We start from the raw sequence: 27,359 nt of genomic DNA on the forward strand, positions 1-27,359 counted from the left end.
GTCCACTGGACTGGATCTGAGGCACCTTTCCGGGTCAGGTCAGTTAAGGGGTTGGTCAGCTCCGCAAAGCCCATGATGAACCTCCTGTAGTAGCCCGCCAGCCCCAAAAACCGCCTCACCTCCTTTTTTGTCTTGGGCGACGGGCAGGCCGCGATGGCTGCCGTCTTGTCCACCTGAGGGCGCACCTGCCAACCGCCCAAGTGGTACCCCAGATACCGTACCTCCCTCCGCCCAACTGCACACTTCCCCGGGTTGGCGGTGAGCCCGGCCTGCCTCAGGGACTCCAGCACCGCACCCACCCGCCGCACATGCCCCGCCCACGTGGTGCTGTATATGATGACGTCATCCAGGTAGGCTGCAGCATATGCCGCGTGCGGGCGCAGCACCCGGTGCATGAGGCGTTGGAAAGTGGCCGGTGCCCCAAACAGCCCGAAGGGAAGCGTGGTGAATTGATATAACCCAAACGGAGTGGAGAAAGCCGTCTTTTCCTTGGACTCTGGCGACAAGGGAATCTGCCAGGAGCCCTTGGTTAAATCCAGTGTCGTAAAGAAACGCACGGTGCCCAGTCGGTCCAGGAGTTTGTCGACCCGGGGCATCGGGTATGCATCAAACCGTGACACAGCGTTCACCCTGCGATACTCCACGCAGAACCTTATGGAGCCATCCTTCTTAGTGACCAGAACGATGGGGCTGCACCAGGCGCTGTTGGACTCCTCTATTACTCCCATCGCCAGCATGGCCGCCAATTCCCTCTGGACAATTTTCCGCTTTTGTTCAGGTAACCGGTAGGGCCGCGATCGCACCGTCACGCCTGGCGACGTCTCAATGTGGTGTGCTATGAGCTCCGTGCGACCTGGCAGGAGGGAGAACACGTCATTAAAATGGTCCTGCAACTGGGCTATGTCTGTTTGCTGGGCCGCAGAGAGCTGGGCGTCGAAATGGAGCCGGGTCGGATTGGTGGACTTCGGGACCTCTGGCCCCAGCTCCTCTCTCTCTGTTACTGCAGACACCAGGAAAACAGACTCTGCCTCCCTCCATAATTTGAGGAGGTTGAGGTGGTAGATCTGTGTAGCTCCGCCCCTGTCAGGTCGCGCCACCTCGTAGTCGACTTCCCCGACCCGCCGTGTGACCACAAAGGGCCCTTGCCACTTGGCGAGTAGTTTTGAGCTGGAAGAAGGGAGCAATACAAGTACTTTTTCTCGCGGTGAAAATTGTCTTAGCTTGGCCCCTCTGTTGTACAGTCGCTGTTGACGCTCCTGGGCCTGGAGCAAATTCTCCCGTGACAACTCACCCAGGCTGAGCACCCCCCGTGGTTTCCTGCCAAAAAGCAGCTCAAATCCCGTGGAGGCCTGGGGAACCTCCCGTACTGCAAACAACAGAGGATCAAGCCATTTATCCCAATTACGTTCATTGTCATGAATGAATTTACGAATCATGGATTTCAGTGTTTTATTCAGCCGTTCCACCAGTCCGTCGGTCTGGGGATGATAAACACTGGTCCGAACCGACTTAACCCCCAATAATTCGTAAAGTTCCCGCAGTGTGCGTGACATGAACGAGGTGCCCTGGTCAGTCAGAATCTCTTTCCGGATTCCAACTCGGGAGATGACCTGAAACAGAGCCTGCGCAACTCTCTTTGCAGAGATGTTGCGCAACGGCACTGCCTCGGGATATTGTGTTGCGTAATCCACCAGAACTAACACAAAGCGATATCCCCATGCGCTCCAGTGAAATGGCCCGATGAGGTCCATGCCTAAGCGTTCGAACGGCACCTCCATTAACAGGAGTGGTCGTAACGGCGCTCTCGGAATGGCCGGCTGGTTTACCAGTTGACACTGCGGGCAGGACGGGCACCATCGGCGCACATCCGCCCAGATGCCGGGCCAGTAAAATCGGTCCATAGTTTTGTCACTACCCATGTGGCCAGCCATCGGGTTATAGTGAGCCGCTTGGAAAATAATTTCCCGACGGCTTTTCGGCAGAGATGCTCACGAGTCCCAAAGCTCGAGTCCGAGTCGAGTCTGAAGTCTTTCGAGGACGAGTCTGAAGTCGAGTCTGAAGTCACCGCGTGTGCGACTGGAGTCGCACTCGAGTCCGAGTCTCAAACTCGAGTCCCCATCTCTTATCAACGTCCTTTTCACCGTAAAAAAACAATATCAACAACTTTTTACTCCTCCTTTACTCTTTACTTAATGTTTTTTTGTGGTTTTCCCCATAAAATGAAAATACGAAGCGTAGCCGCTAAACCGGAAGTACGTAGATTTTCACAGTAAGAATCAACGCAACCGTCTGTAATGACAGCGGTTACCAGGGTAACAAGAGGAGAACAGTTCATTAACGGATATAAATAAATAATCCTGGTCCGACGGGATGTGTTAGCAGCAGTAGTTGACTACACTCGCTGCTCTTGTCCACGTATTGTTTTGCTTCAGTGAGCAGAGCAGAGACATTTAAGGAGATCGCAGAGTAAACGGTCCGCCACTGGAGCGCATACGTCCCGATATCAGCGAACCGTCGGTCGGACCGCCAGCGGCACCCCCGCCTCCCCGTCAGCGCCACCCAGCAGCGGCCGGTGCATTCGACATCTTTCTCGTGTGTGGCCGCGCGTGCGCAGCCAGCAATATATGTCAATGTACGTGTTACGTAGGCAGGTAATGGAGGGAGCGGTATGGCGAGCTCATCAGATGCTCATCAGATCCTAAAATTAAACATTGTTCACGAGTCCCAAAGCTCAAGTCCGAGTCGAGTCTGAAGTCTTTCGAGGACGAGTCTCAAGTCGAGTCGGAAGTCACCGCGTGTGCGACTCGAGTCCTGTTTGAGCGTCACGGCTCACTCTGTATAGTCTGTCCCTAATCAATGATAAGTGCGGGTAGGATAATGCTGCGTCAGGGCGCACCCGTTGACCATCAATTCGTATCACTTGGTCGAAGGCAAAGCGTGGAGTGTCATCCCGAGTCTGTTCCAGTGGAAAATCTTCCATGGAGCGTAGCTCGGGAGCCAGCGGAGTCTCCGTAGGAGGCTCCGTCGGTTCCCCCCCCTTGTCTGCAGTGTCGGACAACCTCGCGTCACCGCTGAGCACAGCACACATCCCGCATGTCCCTGCTGACCGTGAACGCACCCCCGCACACTGCCCCGCTAACCTATCAAACCCCGCCGAATCTGTTCCCAAGATTAGGGGGTGCAAAAGGCGGGAGCTAACCGCTGCCTTTACTCTATGCTTTTTGCCCCTAAATCTAATCTCTACTGGCACCACTGAGTAGTCGTGAATATCCCCATGCACAATACTCACCCGTGATGCCTCCACCAATGCCCCGGGTCGAACCAGCCTCTGGTGGATCATGGACTGCATGCAGCCCGAATCCACCAACGCCTGGTGTATACCCCCCTGGATCCTTACCGGAACGCAGTACGTCGCTCCTGGACTGGGGGAGGGTGTTGGAGGCCCGGCAACCCGCACCGACTGGCCCACCTCCATCAGCGGGCACTCCCGGCGATGGTGTCCGGGCTGCCCGCACCTCCAACACTCCTGCCCTGACGATTGAGGCACTCTCGGTGGGTCGGGAAGGCTGCCGGGTCCGGCCGGGCCTGGGGCCTTGGGAAACCGGGAGGGGGGTGATGGCTGCGGGGCCTGCGCCCCGGTCTGCTGCGGGGCCCTCCTTCGCGGCGCTGGGACTGGCCGGGCGATCGCCGGTGGTCGGGCGTCCTCCCTCTGCCAGCCGGGATGAACCGCCAGGTGGTTCTCGGCCAGGGTGATGGCGGCCTGCAGGGTCGCCGGTCGGTGATAGCGCCCCCATGGAGTGCCGGTTGACCTCTGCTTGGTCCCTCTGCAAGGCCGCGATCTCTGCCAGCATCTGCCCCAGCGCGATCACCGGCTGCGCCGCTCCCTCGCTGTGCTGCCCGTCCATGACCCAGTCGTCCCTGGTCAGGCGCCACTGTAGCCGTTTCCTGGCTATCGTTGCCGGGTTCTCCGGGAATAAAGGCACGGACACACGTTGCAATGCGGCAAGGTTCTTTATTCTTATTCTTTCGGCTCTGTCTTTGCCGATCTGTGTTGCTGTCGTCGTCGTCGCTCGACCCGCTCCGCTCCTGAGCCCTTGCTCCGACGACCCCTCCGCGTCCTGCTCACTGTTTTTAGCGGGGAACACACAATCATGCTGATGCTGATCAGCTGCGCTAATTACCTTCCTGGCAGCGTTCCCTGAACCACTCCCCCGTTCTCCCCCCTGCAGCTGCGCTAACCACACCCGGCCACCACAAGAGGTTTAAGCGATTTACAAGAGCAGCCTGATAAAAGAATTACAGTAATCCAGTCTAGAAGTAACAAATGCATGAACTAGTTCTTCTGCATCACTTTGAGACAGGAAGTTCCAGATTTTCGATATATTACATAGATGAAAAAAGGCAGTCCTTGAAGTCTTCTTTATATGAGAGTTGAAGGACATATCCTGGTCGAAGAGAACTCCAAGATTTTTAACGGTGCTGCTGGATACCAGAGCAATTCCATTCTTAGAGACTGTATCACAAGACAGCTGACTTCGAATGCGCTCTGGGCCTATCATGATAACTTCCGTTTTTTCTGAGTTTAGCATCAGGAAGTTGCAGGTCATCAAGTTTTGATGTCTCCAAGATAATTCTGAAGTCTAACAAGCTGATTGGTGTCTTCTGGCTTGATCGACAGATACATTTGAGTATTGTCTGAATAGCAATGGAAGTTTATGCAGTGTTTTCTGATAAAGTCGCCCAAAGGAAGCATATAAAAGTGTGACCAAATGGACACTGAAATACTTTTGGAGTACTACCAAGACGTGACAACGCCACTCTCTTTGAGGGGAGACAGCCTGAATTCAATTACTTTACTCTTATGGCCAAAAATACCATGCGAGGTAAACCATAGACGGACAGAGGCTCCTGAGTGTACAGTCCAATATCACTTTTATTCAGACAATCCCCTTTTAAATACCACTACCACTGCAAACTAATAGCACCGCAAATTATTTTGCGCACACAGGGGCAAAATCTCGGTGAGAACGGCCTCTCATGCATGTACAGGATGAACAATGTAAATTATGTACAATATGTTTTTTTAATAAAGCAGAAATCATTCAAATATACACTCACCGGCCACTTTATTAGGTACACCTGTCCAACTGCTCGTTAACACTTAATTTCTAAGCAGCCAATCACATGGCGGCAACTCAGTGCATTTAGGCATGTAGACATTGTCAAGACAATCTCCTGCAGTTCAAACCGAGCATCAGTATGGGGAAGAAAGGTGATTTGAGTGACTTTGAACGTGGCATGATTGTTGGTGCCAGAAGGGCTGGTCTGAGTATTTCAGAAACTGCTAATCTACTGGGATTTTCACGCACAACCATCTCTAGGGTTTACAGAGAATGGTCCGAAAAAGAAAAAATATCCAGTGAGCGGCAGTTCTGTGGGCGGAAATGCCTTGTTGATGCCAGAGGTCAGAGGAGAATGGCCAGACTGGTTCGAGCTGATAGAAGGGCAACAGTGACTCAAATAACCACCCGTTACAACCAAGGTGGGCATAAGAGCATCTCTGAACGCACAGTACGTCCAACTTTGAGGCAGATGGGCTACAGCAGCAGAAGACCACACCGGGTGCCACTCCTTTCAGCTAAGAACAGGAAACTGAGGCTACAATTTGCACAAGCTTATCGAAATTGGACAATAGAAGATTGGAAAAACGTTGCCTGGTCTGATGAGTCTCGATTTCTGCTGCGACATTCGGATGGTAGGGTCAGAATTTGGCGTCTACAACATTAAAGCATGGATCCATCCTGCCTTGTATCAACGGTTCAGGCTGGTGGTGGTGGTGTCATGGTGTGGGGAATATTTTCTTGGCACTCTTTGGGCCCCTTGGTACCAATTGAGCATCATTGCAACGCCACAGCCTACCTGAGTATTGTTGCTGACCATGTCCATCCCTTTATGACCACAATGTACCCAACTTCTGATGGCTACTTTCAGCAGGATAATGCGCCATGTCATAAAGCTGGAATTATCTCAGACTGGTTTCTTGAACATGACAATGAGTTCGCTGTACTCAAATGGCCTCCACAATCACCAGATCTCAATCCAATAGAGCATCTTTGGGATGTGGTGGAACGGGAGATTCGCATCATGGATGTGCAGCCGACAAATCTGCGGCAACTGTGTGATGCCATCATGTCAATATGGACCAAACTCCCTGAGGAATGCTTCCAGCACCTTGTTGAATCTATGCCACGAAGAATTGAGGCAGTTCTGAAGGCAAAAGGGGGTCCAACCCGTTACTAGCTGGGGGTACCTAATAAAGTGGCCGGTGAGTGTACATGTTAATAGAGTTGAGCCGGATACTCAGCTGAAACGAGTATCCGGTACGGATAAAGCACTTTTGCCGAGTACGAGTATTATACGAGTAATACGAGTCAATATCTGTGCTCGGATTGAATAAAAGTCCTCATTGGGTAGCTGTCTGTGTCTGCGTTCTGTGATTGGCTGGTAGTCACATCGCCCCTCCCCTACACACATACAGTTTATTGTGTATCATACACAGAAATCCTCTCTCCCTCCCTCATTCATCAGGTTCGCGGGTCTTTCCCGATAAATGTAAAGGATTTCTTCGGCTTCAGGTTTATTTTCTTTACTTCGGTTTGTTGTTCTTAACCAGTAGAAGTAAACGTGGGGCTTGTTAAGACGTGGTGCTTAAAAATGCGACTCGCGTTGCGTCTCTGCCTGTCGGAGATTTTTTTTTTCAGTTGGCTCTAACCATTTTTTTTACTTCACGCACTGACCTACTCTGTGGCCCTTTCTCAATACCTGAGACGGCGAGAACGGACTTGCGTTCCCGCGAGAATAGACTCGGGAGACAGACTCGGGAGTCCTGACTCGCAGGTTCGGGAGAACGGAGAACGGTCGTTTCCGCAATTGGAACAGCAGCTGACTTGATGACGTCACCACGTCAGCTGGTCTTGCCAATACGTTTTAATTTAGTTTTTGACTTAAATATTTTACTATTAAGAAGCTGTTGTCTCATTTTCATTTAAAATTAGAAATGGTATATATAATATTGAGCACCATATATATAGTCATAAAATAATTAGCTTTATCATTTTAGGAGGAGGAGCTTGGATACAGTAACAAAAAATAAACTATTATACTGAAATATTTGAATGCACACACACCTACCGTTTATCTTGTTACTCAAACATCAAGAGGCTATAAATCAGTGTAGTGGTCCTCGTACAGCAAGCTGCTGACCACACATCAAAGATCTTACAGAGAACTATACAATTCATATGTGGAATTATTTTATTCATTATTATTATAATTCAGAGCTTCAGAGTTTCTTTGAAGCTGAAGTTCTGCTGGCGATTTAGAGTCTTGAGGACTGTCCCCTCATGTCCTTTAATTATAACATTGTTAGTTTTAATGCACAATGATGGACAATAAACAAGCTGCACTCTGCGGTTACAGACAATAAGTTAAAGTTACATTTAAACATGAAGTTATGAATCTAAACTCTGTCCTCAAACAGACGTAACCAGTGAACAACATCAGTCTCTGACACCACATTAAACTTATGAAGACTCGTTATAGTACAGTTAAATCTCATGTATAACCGCTACGGTCTTCACAGAAGACTCGCCGAAAACAAGCTCCTTAAAAAGGGTGCCGAGTGGCACACCTGCCGTCAATTTCTGGCACGCACCTGTCGACCCTAATCAGATGCCACTTAATAAAAACAAGGTGGATAACAACAACAACTCAAAACGCATCTGCAATACATTGTTCACTGCACACAACAAACGCATGCAAACTATACACTAGAAGCCAAAACATGCACATACAACTAAAAATGAAAATAATCAAACAACGTGGTGTCTAACGGTCAGGGCTGGACTGGTAATCTGCCATACCGGGCAAATGCCCGGTTGGCCGACGCACTTGGAGGCCGGTCGATAGGCCTATAAAAATTTTTTTTTTTACTTTCGACCGGCCCATAAAGCAGGGACAGCGGCCCATTGGTTCATTTTCCATACTGACACTGGGCTTACCCAATCATCTCTTAGCAGGCTCCACCCCTCCCTTCCTGTGTGTCAGTCAGACCCAGTCAGTGGCACATGGCCGTCGCATGGCACTATCAAATCCAAAAATGAATGCCATATTTACTCTAGGAATGCTTAAAGTAGACTTTATGATTAATTTTAAATAAACTATACTTTAACACCAACTGTCATCCTTTACCGATGCACTCTCATTGATACACTGATGATAGAAGCTACCATACAGAGTGCCACCTGCTCCTCGTTATTTAACATCCACACACTGCAGTCACAGGAGCAATGCTGGGGTTAAGGACATATTGAAAAGCGGATTAGCAGAGTAGTTGATTGAAAAGCTAATGCTATGATTGAAGGACGACCATGCTCTCCGCTCACCCAAGATCACTTGTACATTTGTTGTTTTTCCTAATCTGTTACAGGAATACACCATTGACATCTTCTTTGCCCAGACATGGTATGACAGCCGATTGAAGTTCAACAGCTCGACAAAGCTGCTCATGCTCAACAGTAACATGGTAGGCAAAATCTGGATTCCTGACACGTTCTTCAGGAACTCCCGCAAATCAGACGCCCACTGGATCACCACTCCCAACCGCCTTCTGAGGCTGTGGAGTAACGGGAGAGTCATGTACACATTGAGGTATATCAGTTATACAACCAGTTTGTGTACCTTTTTAGTAGCTATTTTTCATTTTGAGCTACCCCCCCTTAAACAATATGTTTTTGTATTGTATAGTTCCATTTAGTGTCTTGATCACTTTAGGTTTGAGTAAATTATTTTTCTACTATTTTTGGCGTAATTATAGACGAAAACATGAAATGCCTTCACTGTATCGGTACCACTTGGGAGGGAAAAGACAACAATGCTGAGACATGTTTCTTTCTGTCACAATTCTGTTTTTGTCAGGTTGACTATTAATGCGGAGTGTTACCTAAAGCTGCATAACTTTCCAATGGATGAGCACTCGTGTCCACTGGAGTTTTCAAGCTGTAGGTGGTCAAACGTTTCTCCTAACGACTTTTGAGCTCGTCATCCCGACATCCCGACTTTTGGAATTTGCAGAGAAGCTTCTTTGTGGACTGTGGCTCAGCCTTGTTCCCTCTCCTTGCTAAAAGGCCCATCTGCTTGAGGCTGCCCGCTCTGAGCCTGTACCAAACTCTCATATGCTCCCCCAGCAGAGACAGGTCACACAGTCCCGTTTTCAGTCAGACGTTATGAATTATGCACCTTTCCCAGTCGGATTCATGGTGTCTGCGTCACCCTTCATTTGTCACTTGCATTGTGCTTTAACCTCTCATGTCTATATTTCACACGCTACTGAAAAAGGCAAAGACCATTCCATTGAGTTGAGTATAAATCTCAGGTCTACTACTGTCAGATTAAATGTAATCAAATGACCACAACACACTAAAAATGAAAAAAAAGACAATCAAATGAATATTATTCTTGCTCATTTTAATACATTCCATGAGACTGGGCAGGTAAGTTTCATCTTGAATGTTCTCCTTTGCTTGCCGTGGTTCCATTATTCTTGTGATGTATAGTAAACAGAATGAAGATATGTAGGCAACAACACGGTTTCTACATTGTGTATTAGATGTCTGTGTCTTGGTTGGTTTGGTAGATGGGTATCCCAAAAATGAGATCAATTACCGGTGGCAGAGACGAGCGGTGGAGGTCGCAGACGAGCAGTACTGGAGACTTTACCAATTTGCCTTTGTAGGGTTGAGAAACACCTCTCATGTGGCCCACACCCAGTCAGGTGAGATATTCTGACTAAGGCCTCCTGCATGTTTTCAGCATTGATATTACAAGAATCTAGATTTGATTAGATTTGATGGAGTACAGTTTTACTATTGTATTTGACCTAACTTATGTATATAGAATTTCCTATTTACAATAACATGCAACTTTACTACTTAAAACCTGCCAAGCTTTTTTCTCATTTTCATCAAGAGCCTATTTGTATTTAAGAGCATAGATCTTTTTTAATTCCAGCTGTCAAAACACCCAAACTAGCCTCTTATGCTTGGATTCCTGCTCAAACTATATAAAGTATATATCATTATATATTATTTTCTTTAACATATACATTATATAGATGGCCTGGAGTGTCTGTAAAGAGCGGCTGTTCTTGCAATAGTAACCTGTATAGTGAGTAAAGGACGGTTGGGTAGTATAGTTTAATTATAGAAGTGGTGGTTGTGGTGTATTTTTATGGTCAATGAGGAATACTTGTGTTTGCCATTTAAAACAGTTACTTCAGTAATACTGGTAAATTCATATGGTATGCACACAGCTAGCTGTGCTGTTTTATAAGGTGATTTTAATAGCTTTGCAAGATTCTCCTATTGAACAAAAATAGCTTCCAGCCCTATTTATTTAATGGAGTTGTAGCAGTTCCAGGAGTGCCGGCTGTAGTCTCTCAGTACAGGTAGGCAATGTGGTTCAAAGGCAATTTCCCATGAGTAGCTGGACAGGCGAGAGCTGCACTGAGGTGTGGCTTTGCATGCTAGTACGGACAAATAGGGGCCGTGGCTTTTTTAAGGACGTTTTAACAGTCACAACGTCTCACTGTGCACTGCACACATTTTGGTGGACTGAGCTGCCCTCTCTAAATATTTCTAGAGAAATATGTTTGCACCTTGTTTTTGCCAGGTTCTGTCTGAAAGTTTGGATAGCGTCAGAGGTTTTTTTGCATTTATCTCATTAGTGCACTCTCTGCACTTAATACTGTCCGTCTGGCTAACCACCCATGCAATATTCCATGACTGTGTTATATCTCTCAATTATAAGAAGGTTGTCTGAAACTAAATCAACGTAATTAATAGTGCTTCTCACAATGTGTCAGCATGTGTGACGCCAAAGTGGGGTGTGATTGTCAGCTGTTGTGAGACTTTCCAGGAATATGTTGGATGAGGTGTCAGCTGAGACTTGTTAGGTTCTGCTGCTTGTTAGGATCACACAGCTGTATGATGGGAAGGTCAAGCTTCAGGCTGCAAAATGATCAAAATGATCTCTTTTGCTCATAACGACAACTCATTTTTTTTTTAACTCTTATGATGTTCACACCAAAAGCAAAGCAAATTTTCGCAACGCTTTACCCGCGCGAGCAGAGTTAGTTATTTCGCCTCATTCGTATCCCATTTTTTTCACTTCATTCACGCCTGAAAGGGGGCGTGGCTTATCTTTGTTTTTTTTTCGAGACATTTCTCGTTTCCACTATTCTCCATGGAAATGAATAACCACTATTTGTGCTCTTTCTTTATTGTGTGAATTACACAAACGTCAGGACCACAAACGGTGTTATGTAGCATGACCTAATCGCTTAGATAGGAAAGCACAGGTCAATAGAACAGCGCCACCCAGTGTACATATAAAGTAAAGACGTCTGAATGAAACATTTGGCTCCAACAATATACACTGCCTGTGTCGCCACCTGGATTAACGAGCCTCCTATTGGATAATTACTGCATGGGCAATTATCTTTCAGCTGGCAACAAGTTATTCAACTGGTGCAATTAGTTGCTTCTCATTTCGTAAAGAACCATGTCGAAAGACACATCCTGTGGTCATGGAAAATATGTTAGTCTGTTTGAGAAGGGTCAAATCATTGGCATGCAACAAGCAGAGAAAACATCTAAGGAGATTGCAGAAACTACTAAAATTGGGTTAAGAACTGTCCAATGCATTATTAAAAACTGGAAAGACAGTGGGGACCCATCGTCTTCGAGGAAGAAATGTGGCCGGAAAAAAATCCTGAGCAATCGTGATCGGCAATCACTTAAACGTTTGGTGAAATCAAATCGAAGAAAAACAACAGTAGAGCTCATGGCTATGCTAAATAGTGAAAGTAAGAGTATTTCCACACGCACAAAGCAAAGGGAACTCAAGGGATTGGGACTGAACAGCTCTGTAGCCTTAAGAAAACCAGTGAGGCTAACCGGAAAAAAGGCTTCAATTTGCTAGGGAGCATGAAGATTAGACTGGAGCAATGGAAGAAGGTCACATGGTCTGATGAGTCCAGATTCACCCTGTTCCAGAGTTATGGGCGCATCAGGGTCAGAAGAGAGGAAGATGAAGTGATTCACCCATCATCCTAGTGCCTACTGTACAAGCATTTGGGACAGTGCTATGATCTGGGGTTGCTGCAGTTGGTCAGGTCTAGGTTCAGCAACAGTATGTGCTCAAAGAATGAGGTCAGCAGACAGCCATCCATGGTTTACCTCTGGAAGCTACATCACTTGGAAAAAGTCCATCCATAGCCTCTTTAACCTCATTTACTGATCAGATTTTCTTGCAGACGTTCCCTTTTAATGTCCATGTTTACGACAGTTGTGGGATTCTACACATTCTGCAAGATGTTGTGTGTTGTCATCCCACTTTGCTCCTTTTTCTTGGCTTTAGGTAGTCCATCTCCTTTCTTTTGATTGATTTTCTTACTGTATACCTATTTTCATGAGCATAGCATCAATAGCTGCTTTGCCAGGCCCCCTTTCAAATCAGTCTTTTGCCACTTTCTTGTCTTCTTGTCTAGTGATTGTGATAGCTTTTGTGTAGGGGAGAGACACGTATGTTTTACGTCGGCTCCCTTTGTGACACCATGTTGTGTTGGTTATTTTCAACAAGGACTATTGGTTGGACATTTTGACATGGTTGTTGTACAAAAAATGTCCATGAGTGAAGATGGAGCGCAGCTAATCTGTGGAAGCAATAACATATCCCAGCACATATATAGTTTTAGCAGAAATCCAAAGACAAGCAGGGATTATTTTAATATAATCACATGGTTTTGAGGGAGAGCATTAAAACATCTAAAGTGAAATGATTGATTTGGCTTAAATTGCAAAAAACAAGCTCTTGGATAAAGATTGGAAAAAATCTCCTTTCAGTGGGAAACATTTCACTGCAGCTCACTTGTGCTTATACAACTAGCGGTTTATCTTCATATCTACCTTATTAATATATTTTCAGGGGAATATGTCATTATGACAATCTATTTTGACCTGAGTCGGAGAATGGGATACTTCACCATCCAGACATACATTCCCTGCAGCATGATTGTGGTCTTGTCTTGGGTCTCCTTTTGGATCAACAAGGATGCGGTCCCAGCCCGTACATCTCTAGGTTTGATATGTTCTTATTTAATACATATAAGACAAAGCTCATATGTGCCCCCTTCTGTTAATCACTGTACTGGACATTAAAATTTGAAATATTTGGAAATATGAATTAAAGTCATTCACCGCATTAAAAGTTGCCTGAAATTAGCATTTGCGTTATAGTTTAGTAACTCTGTTGCCCCTTAGCTGATGATTGGTTGTAAAGTGCACAGCTGTCCATGACTTGAAACTTGTATGGTTCTGGTTAAACGCATGCAAGTATGTCATTTTTTGGTTCTCCAACGTTGGAGTTCTTCTGTTCTTCTTCACTTGTTCGTCAAATTGAAGGTGTTGCTCAGAGTTCCAAGGATCGGCTACCAAATGCCAACTTGAAAACTTCTGAGATATGCATTGAACGTATTGTACATCTTTTACATTGTTTATTCTGGACACATGACATCCATCTGTCCATCCTGGGAGAGGGATCCCTCCTCTACCGTTATCTTTTATTTTATTTTTTCCTTTATTTGTTTTTCTGGGAGTTTTTGCTGTGAGGGTTTTGCGACAGAGGATGTTGCATGTGTACAGACTGTAAAGCCCTCTGAGGCAAATGTGTGATTTTGAGGCTATACAAAATAAAATTAATTGAATCAACTCCATACCTGATAATCTCTTTAAGAGAGAACGTGCTACATTTTAGAAATTACGTTTAGGTGAAAAACGGCAGTTGTATCTGAGATTTAAACCACACATCCTTAATACATTCTTAAAGTCCAACAATTTAGCTGCTCTCATTTAGCTTGATTTCTGATAAAACGGCCTGAAGGAAGGATAAATAAGGTAAAATCAGTCGAAGCACCAAACCTTGTGGTCACTGTGTGACCAGCATTGGTAGTCATTGTGGTTTCAACATTTACAAACAGAAACTGGGATCGATCTGGTACATACGACAAACCATCTTTCTGCGGTTGCTTTAATGAGAACAAAATTCTAGTCTTTTTAACAGGATGAAATGATCAATGGTGTCAGCACTAAGACAAGACAAGAACAGAAACAACTTTTTTGTTGGTTACAAGTACAAGGTCATTCATTATTTGGTGGTATGGTGGAGTGGTTAGCACACTTTGAAGCTATAGCCTCTTTCATGGTCTCTGCTCTGGAAATTGCACACCCATGATAAAGTGTAATAACTCTGGAAATACACAGTTCCTGTGCTTTTACTTTGAAAAACAGCAAGAGTGTCACATTTCACTCAAGATTTTTGATTGGCTCAAAAAAAAGACCAGACAGCTTGAACACTCATGTTGCCTCATTAGGAAAAATGCAGATTATATCCCTCATTTGTGTGAAAAACAACAACGGTAAGACACATTTAGGATTTTTTCGCTTCAAAGGCTTGACAGGTTTTGTACTGAAAGTTTAGCATGGTTGGGCTGAGCAAAATTATACGTATATCACCATAATCAGGGCATTCTGCTTGTGTTGTTCATGGTCTCGAATGTAAATGTGTAACAAATTCCCTCCCTCCTCCTTAGATGAAAGGGTAAACTGCACACGCTAACTTAGAAAAAAGGAAATAGGCGGCCTAGATGTCGTTGCAAGAACCTAATTAATTTATAGAGAATAAAAGAAAATCCACATGACAGCCAAACAGTCTGTTGCAAACCTGGGTATTATTGCCGACATAACATTGATTGCAGTAACGCTGAAAACAAAACATGCTATGCTAACGATTAGTCCATAGACACCACCCCAGCCCCAGCCGCAAAGTGGTTGACCGTCTCCGTCAGATTGGTCTGTGGGTGGTACGCCGTAGTAAGTTTTTGCGCCACGCCCCAGGTCTCACACAGACATTAAGTGGCTGGTGAATTGGGGTCCCCTTTCCGAGACTAGGTACGCTGGCACCCCCCAGCGGGTGAAGATTTAATTTCTCAGGATCTGGCAGACCTTTGGGGTTTTGGCATCCTTCAGAGCAAAAATCTCCACCCACTTAGTGTAGTAGTCAACCACTACCATCAAGACCGAATTCCGGGCCTTGCTGAGTGGGAAGGGCCCCATGAAGTCCACCCCTATCATCTCCCCAGGCTCACTGACCTCAGAGGTCTGGAGTTGACCAGCTGGCTTGGTGTTAGAGCCTTTATACAGCTGGCAAGTATGACACGGCCGAATGACCAACTGGTAGTTGAAACCTCCGTATTTTGATGGCACCCCCGGATACAACACTCCTTGTTCTTGTTGGTAGTGAATGCGGCCGGGTGTGGGCTGGAAAATAGTTTCGCACATCTCTTGGCAAACTGCATCCGTCCACTGAGCTTCTTCAATATCCTGCAGGGAGCTGGGTAGGTCTGACCAGCGAGTTCCCACGGCCGTTCCACACGCACCAGCCAGCAACGCCGTACCTTCGTGTGGGGGAGGTGGTGCACGGGACAGGGCATCCGGAACGACGTTACAACACCCTTTCTTGTAATGGAAACGGAACGAGAACGCCTGCAGGCGCAGAGTCCACCTAGTAAGCCGGGACATAGCTTTGGGACAGTTAAATGCCCAGGCTAGAGCACTGTGATCTGTGTAAACGTCGAAGGTTTGTCCTTCCAGGAAGTGGCGCCACTTCTCCACAGCCCACACAACTGCCAGGCATTCCTGCTCCGAAGTGGAATATCTCAGGTCAGCACCCTGGAGAGCTCTTGATGCAAAAGCGATGACCCTTTCATCCCCCTCGATAGCCTGCATCAGGACGGAACCAAGACCCACGCCAATAGAGTCACAATGAACCTGAAAAGGAAGGCGGGGCCTCGGCTGAGCCAGCACAGGTGACGACTGCAACCGATCCTTGAGCTGTTAAAAGGCAGAAACCCCTTTCCGGAGACTATGTGCCCCAGGAATGTGAGTTGAGTCTGGAGTAGATGGCATTTCTTTACATTCAGGGTAAGGTGGGCCTGATGGAGTTTCTGGAAGACCGCATTGAAACCTCGCAGGTGCTGCTCTTGAGTCTGAGAAAAGACAATAATGTCATCAATGTAAACGAAGCAGGTTTTGGATGGACGTTGTAGATCCAAAGAGCTAAAATACTGGGCACCTTGCAAGGACTCCAAGATTTCATGTACCAGTGGCACTGGATAGACATCATGGTGAGTTTTAGCATTAACTCCCTGGTAGTCCACACAGAAACGGGGGGTTCCATCCTTCCTCGGGGTTAAAACTACCGGGGAGGCCCAGGCAGAAGAGGAGGGTTCAATGACTCCGTCACTCAGCATTTTGTGAAGAAGCCCCTCATTAACTGCTTGCTTCTGTGGCAACACTGTGTAGGCTCTCCTCCGCACTGGCACTTTGTCTGATGTCCAGATGGTATGCCTTGCCACTTCGGTGGCCCCAGTGGACTCACAGTAGACCACTTCTGCAACAGTGGCCTGACTGCGTCCGGTTGGGCCCCCCACAGGGTACTAGCATGCGGTTTACGTCTGGTGTCTTCCATTACGGCCATGTAAAAGTTGACCGCAGGCTCTGCAAGACCCCAGTTAAGCGCCTCACGAGTCTTCTGTAAGAATTTATAGTCCTTTCCACTGGGCATGCGATATGTTCTCAGGTGGGGCTTTAACACAATCTGGCTTGCACATATAATGTCCAAGCCGAGCAGTAACGGCATGCATTAAGGTATAAAGAATAAAAGAAAAACCACATGACAGCCAAACAGTCTTTTGCAAACCTGGGTATTATTGCAGACAAAACATTGATTGCAGTAACGCTCAAAACAAAACATGATATGAAATGCAAACGATTAGTCCATAGACACCCCCCCCCCCCCCCTAGCCGCAAAGTGTTCGACTAGCTCCGTGTGATTTTCTCCCAGTGTTTTTTCTCTGGGTATTCCAATTCCTCTCATGGTCCAAAGACAATATGTTAATTAGTGACTCTAAAATTGCCTCTAGGTATTTAAATGTGAGTGAATGTGTCTTTGTTGGTTTATTATCCCTGTGATGTACTGGCAACTGCTCCAGGGTGTACCCTTGCTCTCACCCAATTCTAGCTGGGATTGACTTCACCCCTCCCGTGACCCTCTAAGGGTACTAGGCACTCTAATTCCTGAAGGAAAATCCTTAAATAAACCATTGTTATGTAGAAAGTCACACAACTCACAGCGCAAACTAATAATTTTATCCACAACATTACTGACCGGCATGCTAATTATGGCAAGTGGCAGTGACGTGGAGTAGGAAGCTCCACAAGCAAGCCAGTGGACCAGCACTTTTTTCCAGCCATTGGTGGAGAGTCTAGTGGTCTCAAGTCAGCTTTCAGAAAGAAGTATGGCATGGATAGGAACATGGTGCATGATAGGTGCATATCTCTGAAATGGACATTGAATGGAATAAGCCATTGTCCGACATGGATTGTTGAAGTTAGTTGTCTTGCTGTTGCACTAGCTACAGTTTGTCTATATGACACCATGTTTGAACATAAGCTGGCTAATAAGTGTACCATGTACCAGAGCACCTTGGGCCCTAGATCAATAAATGAACTTTGTAATCATATCGTCTGATCTGTGCCTAGATGTCTTTGACACTTGGGTGAAGAGAGAACCCAATCTGATCACCACATAGTGGTGAGTCGGTTTTGATGATGAAGGATCCGGCAGGAAAGACCTGGCAAGCTTAAACGTGTAGTGAGGGTGAACTGGGAATGTCAGGCGGAGGATCCTGTCCGGGAACTGCCACATCCGGAAGTACTGCCGACACATCCCGAGGAAGGTAGTGGACATGGAATTCAAAGCCTCTATTGTGGATCAGGCCGCTAAGAGGTTTGGTGGAAGGTCATCTCCCGCCTGTTCTGAGAGGCTTTGAGAACCCTTTGTTGGGCACCATGGGTGGACACCGTGGGTGAAGGAAGAATTTAAGTAAAAAAGGAGGCCTTACCGGTTGGCTCAGGTGTCTCCCTGAATGAACACATTCTGGATGAATAGGTGCATCTGGTTGATACACCTGTTCAGCAGTTTTCCCTCAGTAGGAGTAAAAATATTTGTTGTAAATCTTCACCAAACTTTAATATAAGTCAAATGTATTTGCCACCTCCAGGGCACTAACTTTTAATCCGCTGTAGTTGGTTAGTAAAAACAAGTTACCCTCAACGATGATATCATTATAACACAGCCATTTACATATTTATTCCTGGCAAAAGGTTCAACTTAGGTCCACTTAATCACTTCATCATTTGGCTTAAATCAATTTGGGCTACATATCAGTATAGCCCAACTAATGAAAGCAAGCCTTGTTTAATACTTTTTGACTGACAATTACTAGCAGGCATATTACTTCGAGATGAGGTGTATTCATAATTTATGTTCAATAGCCACAAATATGGGGGTTCGGTTCAAAAGAATAAGTATTGCCCAATTTCCACCATTCAGTCTAGACTCTAGGATAATATTTCATCAACATTTCAAAGAAATCAAACATCTGATACTTCACAAGGTCATTGTCCTTTGTGTGATCTAGGTCATCTAGAGTAGCGTGATTTGAGGAATCTCTTAGATTTCTAGATTTAGAAATGATGAAGTGATGCATTTTTAGCTGTACATTGAAACATTATTTTTGTTACATTGTATAGACTTTGATTAGTTACAGAGTTATTACACATTTCATCATGGGTATGCCATTTTCTGAGCTCATGGTTGGCAGACTGAACCTAAAACTATTGCGATGTCATTTTAATACTGCTTACGACTGCTCCGCGTGGGCTCACAAAATTTCTCTTGCTGGATTTTTGTTGAAATACCAATCGTTGTATTTATATTTCACTTATTTGTTCTTTGACTGTGTTGAAAAATATCTAGATAAAAAGTATACGATAATCTTCTAAGCAATTTGTCTCTGTGGCAATCCATTTAGGTATTACCACAGTGCTCACGATGACGACTTTAAGCACCATCTCAAGAAAGTCTCTTCCCAAGGTCTCCTATGTGACTGCAATGGACCTGTTTGTCTCTGTCTGCTTCATTTTCACCTTTGCTGCCCTCATGGAGTATGGAACTCTGCACTACTTCACCAGCAACAGACAAACCAAGAAGGCCAAAGCCAATAACGGCACACAGGTAAATATTTTCTTTCTTAGCCTGCTGAATGTAATAGCAACATTTTTAAATGTGTGTTTCCCTCCACAGCAGAAATCAGTAAGCATGTTAAATATCCATCCTGGCACCTCCTTGCTGCAGATGAACAACATTGTGCCCTATCACGAGGAAGGTGACTCTTCTTACGATTGTTTGGATGGAAAAGACTGTACCAGCTTTTTCTGCTGCTTTGATGACTGCCGCTCCGGTGCTTGGCGTGAAAACAGGATGCATGTGCGAGTATCCAGGATTGATTTTTACTCACGTATATTCTTCCCCACCGCTTTTGGCTTTTTCAATCTGGTTTATTGGATAAGTTATCTGTATCTATAAAACTAGTTCCTAAAAACAAGGCAAGTGGAGATTAACATCTGCAAGCATTTCTCAGTAATTGCTCTTGTATAGCTGCTTTGCAAACAAGAAACCTGAATAAAAATCTAAAGCTAAACTATGACTAGGCCTTATTTTACTATGCATTAGATGATGCATTAGATGAGGCTTTGCCAAAAACTGACAATAGTGATATTGCCCTTAATTCTGCAGGTCAGCCGTTGGTTATGGTCGTCATAAAAGTACTGTATTTTGTTTTAAGTTTATCTCAACCAGAAAAATGGTCTCTAATCATTTTGGATCAAAGTTAGAAAAATACATTGTTATTTTATCTAGCATTCTAACACATTCACCATTTAATATGGCAATGGTTATTTCTGTAATGCAGAAGTGGCAACTGCAAAAAACAAAACAAGGGATGGACTGTTGATACTCTCAAAACACTTCAGGTTCTACTTCAGGATTTGCATCTCTGAGTAGATGTTTTGCATGTCATTGTATCCTGCTTGGACAGATTCCGTTGCAAATAAACCGAAACACAATAAATTAATACTGCCACATCTATATTTAATTACTGAACATTTTCATTAAAGTGTAAAAATGTCATCTAATATTCTAAAAGGAACAATAAACTATTAAGGACATCAGCTCCCTCAACAATGCAAAAGACTTTTGTTTCAAAAGGTTTCATTCTCGAAACTCATTGGCTATCGTATTGTACGTATTCTGCTCCAAAAAAAGAAAATCGAGAGAATTTACACAAAGAAATGAATACCAAAATCTCTCTGGAGATTCTCTTTTTTCTGGTGGTGAGGAAGGTATCGATCAGAGCTTCTGCAGCAGATAATGTGAAAGTGATGAGCGGAGAAGGGCTATATTTTAGCGTTATATAAGTGGAAAAGAAGATGTGTGGGGAGGGAGACGGAGTGGAGTTGTCGATGGTGGGGCAGAAGTTGTTACTGGTTCAGGTGAAGGATTTAGGGTTGAGGATAATCATGTCAGCTTTATCACATTTGATTTTCAGGAAGATTGCTTGCATCCATGATTTAATATTAGTTAGGGGATTGAGTAGCAGTGATGACGGCTTTTGTGGAGATGGAGAGCTGGACATTGTTTGCGTAGCAGTAGAGGTGGAGATCATGTTGACCTATGATGTCACCAAAGGGGAGCAAGTAAGGGATAAACAGAAGAAGAAGACCCTGGGAGAGGCCCTGAAGCAGTCGAAGCAGTGGCAGCGGTGCAGTTGTTGATTATAATGAACTGTTGTGCAGTTCTGGTGATGTTGAGGGAGGATTCCAGGCGGGAGAGATGGATGTTTAGGTTGATGAAGTTGATGAGGATGAGAATATTGAGGGGATCAGCATCTGAGGAGGGGAGGAGGTTGTTGGTGACTTTGAGGAGAGCTGTTACTTTTCAACTAACCATGTCATGACGATCTACCCCCTCCAATCCGAGGACCAGCCAGCTGACGGGGGGGTGACCGGCCGCTAAGTAGTAGCGCAAAGTAGGTGCAAAACGAGTCGAAAACAACGTGCCTCTCATCTGTCAGAAGGAGGAAACCGTCACAAGCATCCCGCACACTCTTGGTCATGACCTTACTGGAGTCAGCCTGGGTTGCTTTAAAAATAAATTAAATGTGTTAGTAAGCAAGTATCGCTAATAAGCCTTAGTTTCGGTCATCTCCCTCACTAGACTGCGCATATGTGACGTCCTATTTTATCAATGCCCCGCAAGTTAAACACAGGACCTTCTTGCTGTGAGGCGACAGTGCTAAGCACCACACCACCGTGCCGCCAGGTAGATAACAGCAGTTATAAATTATTTGTGCGAGTAGATTCTATGCAAAGTCCATACAAAGATGCGAATGGTTGCAGAGGAAGTGAATTTTCACTGGCAAAAGGAGCAAAGCGGAAAAATCGCTTTTTTGCCAAAGAAAAATTTGTCCTACGCTTGCGAAAACCAATGAGTGTTGAAATACCCTACTCGTCATCATTGCCGTCCTACTGCCAGAGTGTAAATGTACTTTATGGTACAGCCACTCACCACATACAGAGATTGAACGCCTGTAAGTTAGTTGGGGACTAACCAAGAGATGCTGGCACTGTTCCAAACGAACAGATCATCAAACTGGCTACTGGTTTGCGTGAAATAGGGTGTAAGAGGCAGCAAGAGGCACATCCCGGAGGAGTCAGTGAAGTTCAATCGCAAAGTACAAATTTGCCTCAGGGCATTACAATCTGTACACGTGTAACATGCTCTGTCCGGAAACCGTCACATTGTCACAGGAAAAAACTCCCCAAAAAATATAAAAACCCTTCAATGGAGAAAAAGGGAAGAAAGATTAATGAAATTCAAATAAATAAAAGTTAATGGTTATGAACAACCTTGCTTCATTTGTAAATTTGTCCACTCATATCTTGATTATAATTGATTTACTTAATTTTTTTTTTCAACAAAAAAAAAAACGAGTAGCACTTTAATAAATATTGACCATATTTGCTGTTTATATTGCTTCTAATTGGGATGTATAAAACATCAGTTGACTATTTTAACATAAAATTGTTTGATTGTGTTGAATTAAAAAAAAACAAATGCAGCGGGTCCAACAGACCCACAACACCTGAGTAACAAAAAAATGAACACAAGGGTTAAGGAGAATGTCAGAGGAGGGATTCCATCCCGGATTCTCCCGGGATGGACAGACTGCAATGGATGTCATGTGGACGGAATGAACAATATAAAGGATGTACAATAAACATTAAATTCCTAAAACAGATGATCCAAATATTGCAAGTAGTAAGTCAGGTGGAGAACAGGAGGACAGGACCACCACAGGGTCAACCACCATCTGATAGAGACAACATCTACAGAAGCATTAGGGCAGGGAAAGTACAAAGACTTTATGAAATAAGCAAAGCGTGTAATGTTAGCGACAGTAATAGTAATATGATTAATATTTAAATTATTAATAATAATAAAAGCATCTGCAGTTGTCAGCATATGGCAGGGTCCAGACAGAACCACGATCTCCCTAAGGTTTCTTCCCTTTTTTGCTATAAGTTCATCCACATAACAACAAAGCAACAGTAGCTAAGGATATCATTTAGGGCAGTGGTTCTCAACTGGTCTGGCTCCGGGACCCACCCTCACCCCTTTGGGGGTGGGGGGGGGGGGTGCTTTCGCGTTCTAATTGCCGCGCTGACTGAAAACATCGACGGTCGAGCCGGAATAAAATCCACACTCTGCTGCATTAGAGAAAGTCCCTTCAAAGTAAAATCACAGGATACATTTTTTTTTATATATATTTTTTTTATTTTCCCATGCAAAGGCCCGCGACTGGTGGGTTGGTGGCCAACACTGATTTAGGGCATGTTATGTTATTTAGCTACTACTACTACTAACTACTGAATTTGCTTTTATCTAGATGAATTATAAAATCAATTATTTGGTGATTTCCATTTTATTTAGTATTTTTCAATTTGTCCTATGGCCCAAAAAACTTTTCACAGCAAACAGGTTTATTGTTTGCCTTGCTTTCCACTTTGAACCCTTGTTCTGGCAGCCGTTCATGGTCTGTCTGAGTGTCTAGGCTTGTTAGAACGACCTCTGTCAATCCCTTGTCTGAAGAGGAGGAGCAGGATGAAAACCAACCTTTGGCCCTGACTTATTCCCTCTGAGCCAGCAGAATTCAGACCATTCAAGTTTTCTCTTTATACGTGCATATCTCGCGGTGTGCACATGGCAATTATTTTATTATTAAAGTCCAGAACTAAAATGGACAAAATATCAATACTAAACTACCTACATGTAGTCTTGTAATCAAATAATTGGATTATTTACTAACTGTTGCAGTATAGGAGGGTGTATTTTTATAATATTTTATCATAGGTTTCCTCTTGAGCAGTAGTTGATGCTGCTCCAGCCGGGCATAAAATCCTCAGTAATTAAAAACATGGGAGGCTCTACTATCTGCAGAACTGTATCAGAAATACAGATAAAACTGTATCAGAAATACAGATAAAGCAGTTATGCCATCAGACACTAAACCAAAGTGCTCCATTATTTAACTGGTAGACTGTCGAGACAGCCACATATTTGATATTTCATTTTACATTCTGATGTACGACAGAAACAACTCCACTGAATAACAATTTTGGGATGGGATTCTGTCACGCTTGCAGGAAGCCCCAGTAACGATTACAGCAGATAATGTACAAATAGTTTTTGTCTGGTATAGTAGAGGGTCTCTGTGAGTTATAACTTGTGTGTTTCTCTTTAAAGTAATGTACAGGTGAAACTCGAAAAATTAGAATATTGTGCAAAAGGTCATTTATCTCAGTAATTCAACTTAAAAGGTGAACTAATATATTATGTAGACTCATTACAAGCAAAGTTAGATATTTCAAGCCTTTATTTGATATAATTTTGGATGATTATGGCATACAGCTTATGAAAACCCCAAATTCAAAATCTCTGAACATTTTTGGCAGTGTGGGCAAGTGCCAAGTCCTGCTGGAAAAGGAAGTCAGCATCTCCATAAAGCTTGTCTGCTGAAGGAAGCATGAAGTGCTCTAAAATGTCCTGGTAGATGGTTAAGTTGAATTACTGAAATAAACTTTTACACGATATTCCAATTTTTCGAGTTTCACCTGTACTGAGTGTGTTGGTAGTAACACAGTCAAGTGTGACTGCCTCTACATTTTAATTCAACAATGCTGTCAAACCACCAACAAGGTCAAACTGTAGCCAAAGAAACATTAGATCTCATGAGGCTGAACCCTTTCAATCCAACCCAGCTGTTACATAACATTATATAAGGTTACAGTGCACAGACTTACTCACTGTTACATATTTGCCCAGCTGAGGGCGGTTAATAGAGTCCAGCGCACTGTGTCACATTTATTGATCCCTCCTCCAATGGTGTCTTTTCCCACATAGTATTCTGACGGCAGGGGAAAAACAACAGTAACACAATACAATGAGATTTTTTGTTTTCAAGTTTTCAAGGTCATGTTCCACTTCATAATGTAAATAATAAAATGAACCATTGGTCATTTACTATTGAACCTGAATCATGCATAATTTTGTTATTTCATTCTCAAAAATGACCATCGAGTTGAATCAACACATCTCTGTGTTCAAGGATAAACTCATCTAACATTGCATAATCTCACTCTGTCAACAAATCCTGCATTTGCCTTGGCCCTTGTGAAATAACAGCAGGTAGTTGTATTCCTCTTGGACATATGCTGGAGTCTGGAAAATTATGAACTTAATATCTTGAGGTTCTAGTCAGAATTTAGGATGTTGTATCCCATTTTCAACTGAACTTGTGGTACACAATGTCAAATTCAGTTAAGATGTTGTCACATTGTGCCAGACTTCTTTGACATGAAACCTGATGAATTAGTAATCTCAGACAATGTCTGTTCTTAGACTGATATGGTCTGTTTGCTGAGTACACATCCGGCATTGGTAATGGGACTTGTGTTGCAGAACATTCCAGTTTATCCATTCACAGAATATATGACCTACTGAGAAGTTGGACGATACCTGGAAGAGAAATCTAGTGACAGTGATAGGATTCTCATTGTTAAATGTTAAATATACAAAACATGTTATAAGCGGTCTGTCCACTATTAAATTGGAAAGTCATGAGATATGTAATAGAAATATTTTTTGATTTTTAATTGTTTTATCCAAATGTGTAAACATCAGTAAATATGAAGATGGCACACTGCAAAAATTAAAAAGGTTCAGATTTGCCTGAAATAAAAAGCACTTTCAAGATGATTATCCGTTTGGATTAAAGCATTTTGAGCTCTCTTCCGGATTATAGCACAATAGGTCAACATTCTCAGCAATAGTTGATTTTGATAAAGTGAAGGACAGCTTTTTAGAGATGTTTTAGTACAGGCAGTTTAGGCGAGATCTCCAGAATTTGGGTGTTTGCATCATTATGTGCCAAACTGACATTTGCATTTTGTGTGAAAAAGTATTTATTATGAGCCAATAGAATTGAACATGTCCTTCAAAATGGGATTGAGAGCACTAACCTTTGAACCTTTCACCAAATAACAAAAGCTTCTAGAAGCCCCAAGACAGTGCTCGTTATTGCTAACAGGAAGTTGCCGTCTCTTATGAAATAATTTTTCCATTAGAAAATGTCTTCATGCCAAACTGCTAAGGTAAGGGACATTTTAAAAATTATGATGATTTTCAAAGTCTGTAGAAGACAGGCTCTCAATACACAAAGACAAACCATTTGGTCACGATGAGGGTGCAATGTGGGTGTGTGATGGCTTCTCAACCAATGAGAGCATTGGACCTAAGAAGGCTGCAGCTGCCAACATGCACCCAAACAGAAAATAACTGGTGGAGAAATCCCTTCCAGAAGGAGTTGATGGAACTAAAGTTAATACTACTGTGGCGTTTTTAAATACACACAAGACGTGTGAACGAGCTGCTCTTAATTGTAACCAGCCATGCAGTTATTCCCCCAGGTTGTTCCATCTAAATCTCAGGCACTACAGATACTGCTTCTTGTGAACATCAATGTACCAACGTTAATTTACAACGGTGCCACAACTACTGTTTATGCTGCCGTCTGAAGAACTGTTGAGAAAAAAACAGATTTATAAATGTTAACTTGCTAATAAAGTGTTTGCAAAAATCACTCAACTATCCAAACTGTACACTCAAGGAGCAAAACATTAGTCCAGATTTGCACCACTATAAGCACAAAGTCAGCCTCTGTCAGGGGGGGGGGTGCGTGGGCAAGGAGAGAGGACTCAGACGCGGATTTTTTACAAAAATAAAAGGACTTTAATAGTCGAAGAATAAAAACTAAACTCAAAACCACTCCACCCGAGAAAAAGGGGAAGGAGGGAAAAACAAAGACCTTACAAAAGAAACACGAACATGAATTCCATACGTGGCATGATGAAGACGAGACTTGCAGACAACAGAAGACAATGACGCGACAAGAGACAAGAGACTCACAAGGCTTAAATACACAAGGGAGGTGCAGGTGATTGGACACAGATGGAAACGATCAGGAACGGCAGACAATCACAGGGGAAGACAGGACAAAGCAGGAAGTGAAGTTACCCAGAAACACAAGAGACATAAAACTACAAAATAAAACAAGACAAGAACCCAAACCGTGACAGCCTCACTGTTTGCAAAACTATACGCACAGTGGTTTGCAAAACACTAAACACAAACATTACACACAGAACATACATCCAGGTGTCACTTCCTTTAAATTGCAAAGCATTGATAGTCAAATTACCAAACCCATGTGCCACTTGATTAAATACAGCCTTCAGGTGCCCAAAGACAAGATTGCTTAATTGTACACACACTAATTCATTTTAAGCACCATGAGATGCAGCAGGTGGGTTTACCTCAGTCTCAGTCATCTTCAACCAGAATGGAAGGAATGAAAAGAGTTAGGGTTAAAAGGGAATGATTCAGATTTATCTTTTTTGTACTGGATGCAATGTTACGTTTGTCTAATGCAAATAAACGAGAACTTATTTCTTGTTGTGAATCTCCATGTTGACTAGTTTTTTTTTACCTTAAATACTCAAAGCACATTTTCAAAACTCCTCACACATTCAGCGACACACAAGTGTATACGGACCAAACTGAATCATTCTTTAAAGCTTTCAGACAAAATGCATTCTAAATGCATTTATTTTTTTACAAATATTTTTTTTACAAATATATATATTTGTTACTTTACTGTGCTA

General features: G+C 43.8%; 1 protein-coding gene across 2 annotated transcripts in view; it reads left to right on the forward strand.

The window, feature by feature from the left end:
* Positions 1-27,280, forward strand: part of gabrg1 (gamma-aminobutyric acid type A receptor subunit gamma1) — a 37,080-nt gene extending 9,800 nt beyond the window's left edge. Inside the window, exons 4-9 of one of the 2 annotated variants that reach the window (XM_062557256.1) lie at positions 8,489-8,709; positions 8,977-9,059; positions 9,695-9,832; positions 13,045-13,197; positions 19,052-19,254; positions 19,327-27,280. In XM_062557256.1, the coding sequence (XP_062413240.1) occupies positions 8,489-8,709; positions 8,977-9,059; positions 9,695-9,832; positions 13,045-13,197; positions 19,052-19,254; positions 19,327-19,605 (1,077 nt within the window). In that variant the 3' untranslated portion in view covers positions 19,606-27,280. Of the gene's footprint in view, positions 1-8,488; positions 8,710-8,976; positions 9,060-9,694; positions 9,833-13,044; positions 13,198-19,051; positions 19,255-19,323 lie in introns of both variants that reach the window. The other variant, XM_062557255.1, reaches the window with a different exon arrangement.
* The last annotated feature ends 79 nt before the right edge of the window (positions 27,281-27,359 follow it).

The sequence above is a fragment of the Pungitius pungitius genome, chromosome 14 (genome assembly GCF_949316345.1).
Source record: "Pungitius pungitius chromosome 14, fPunPun2.1, whole genome shotgun sequence".
Classification (NCBI taxonomy): Eukaryota; Metazoa; Chordata; class Actinopteri; order Perciformes; family Gasterosteidae; genus Pungitius; species Pungitius pungitius.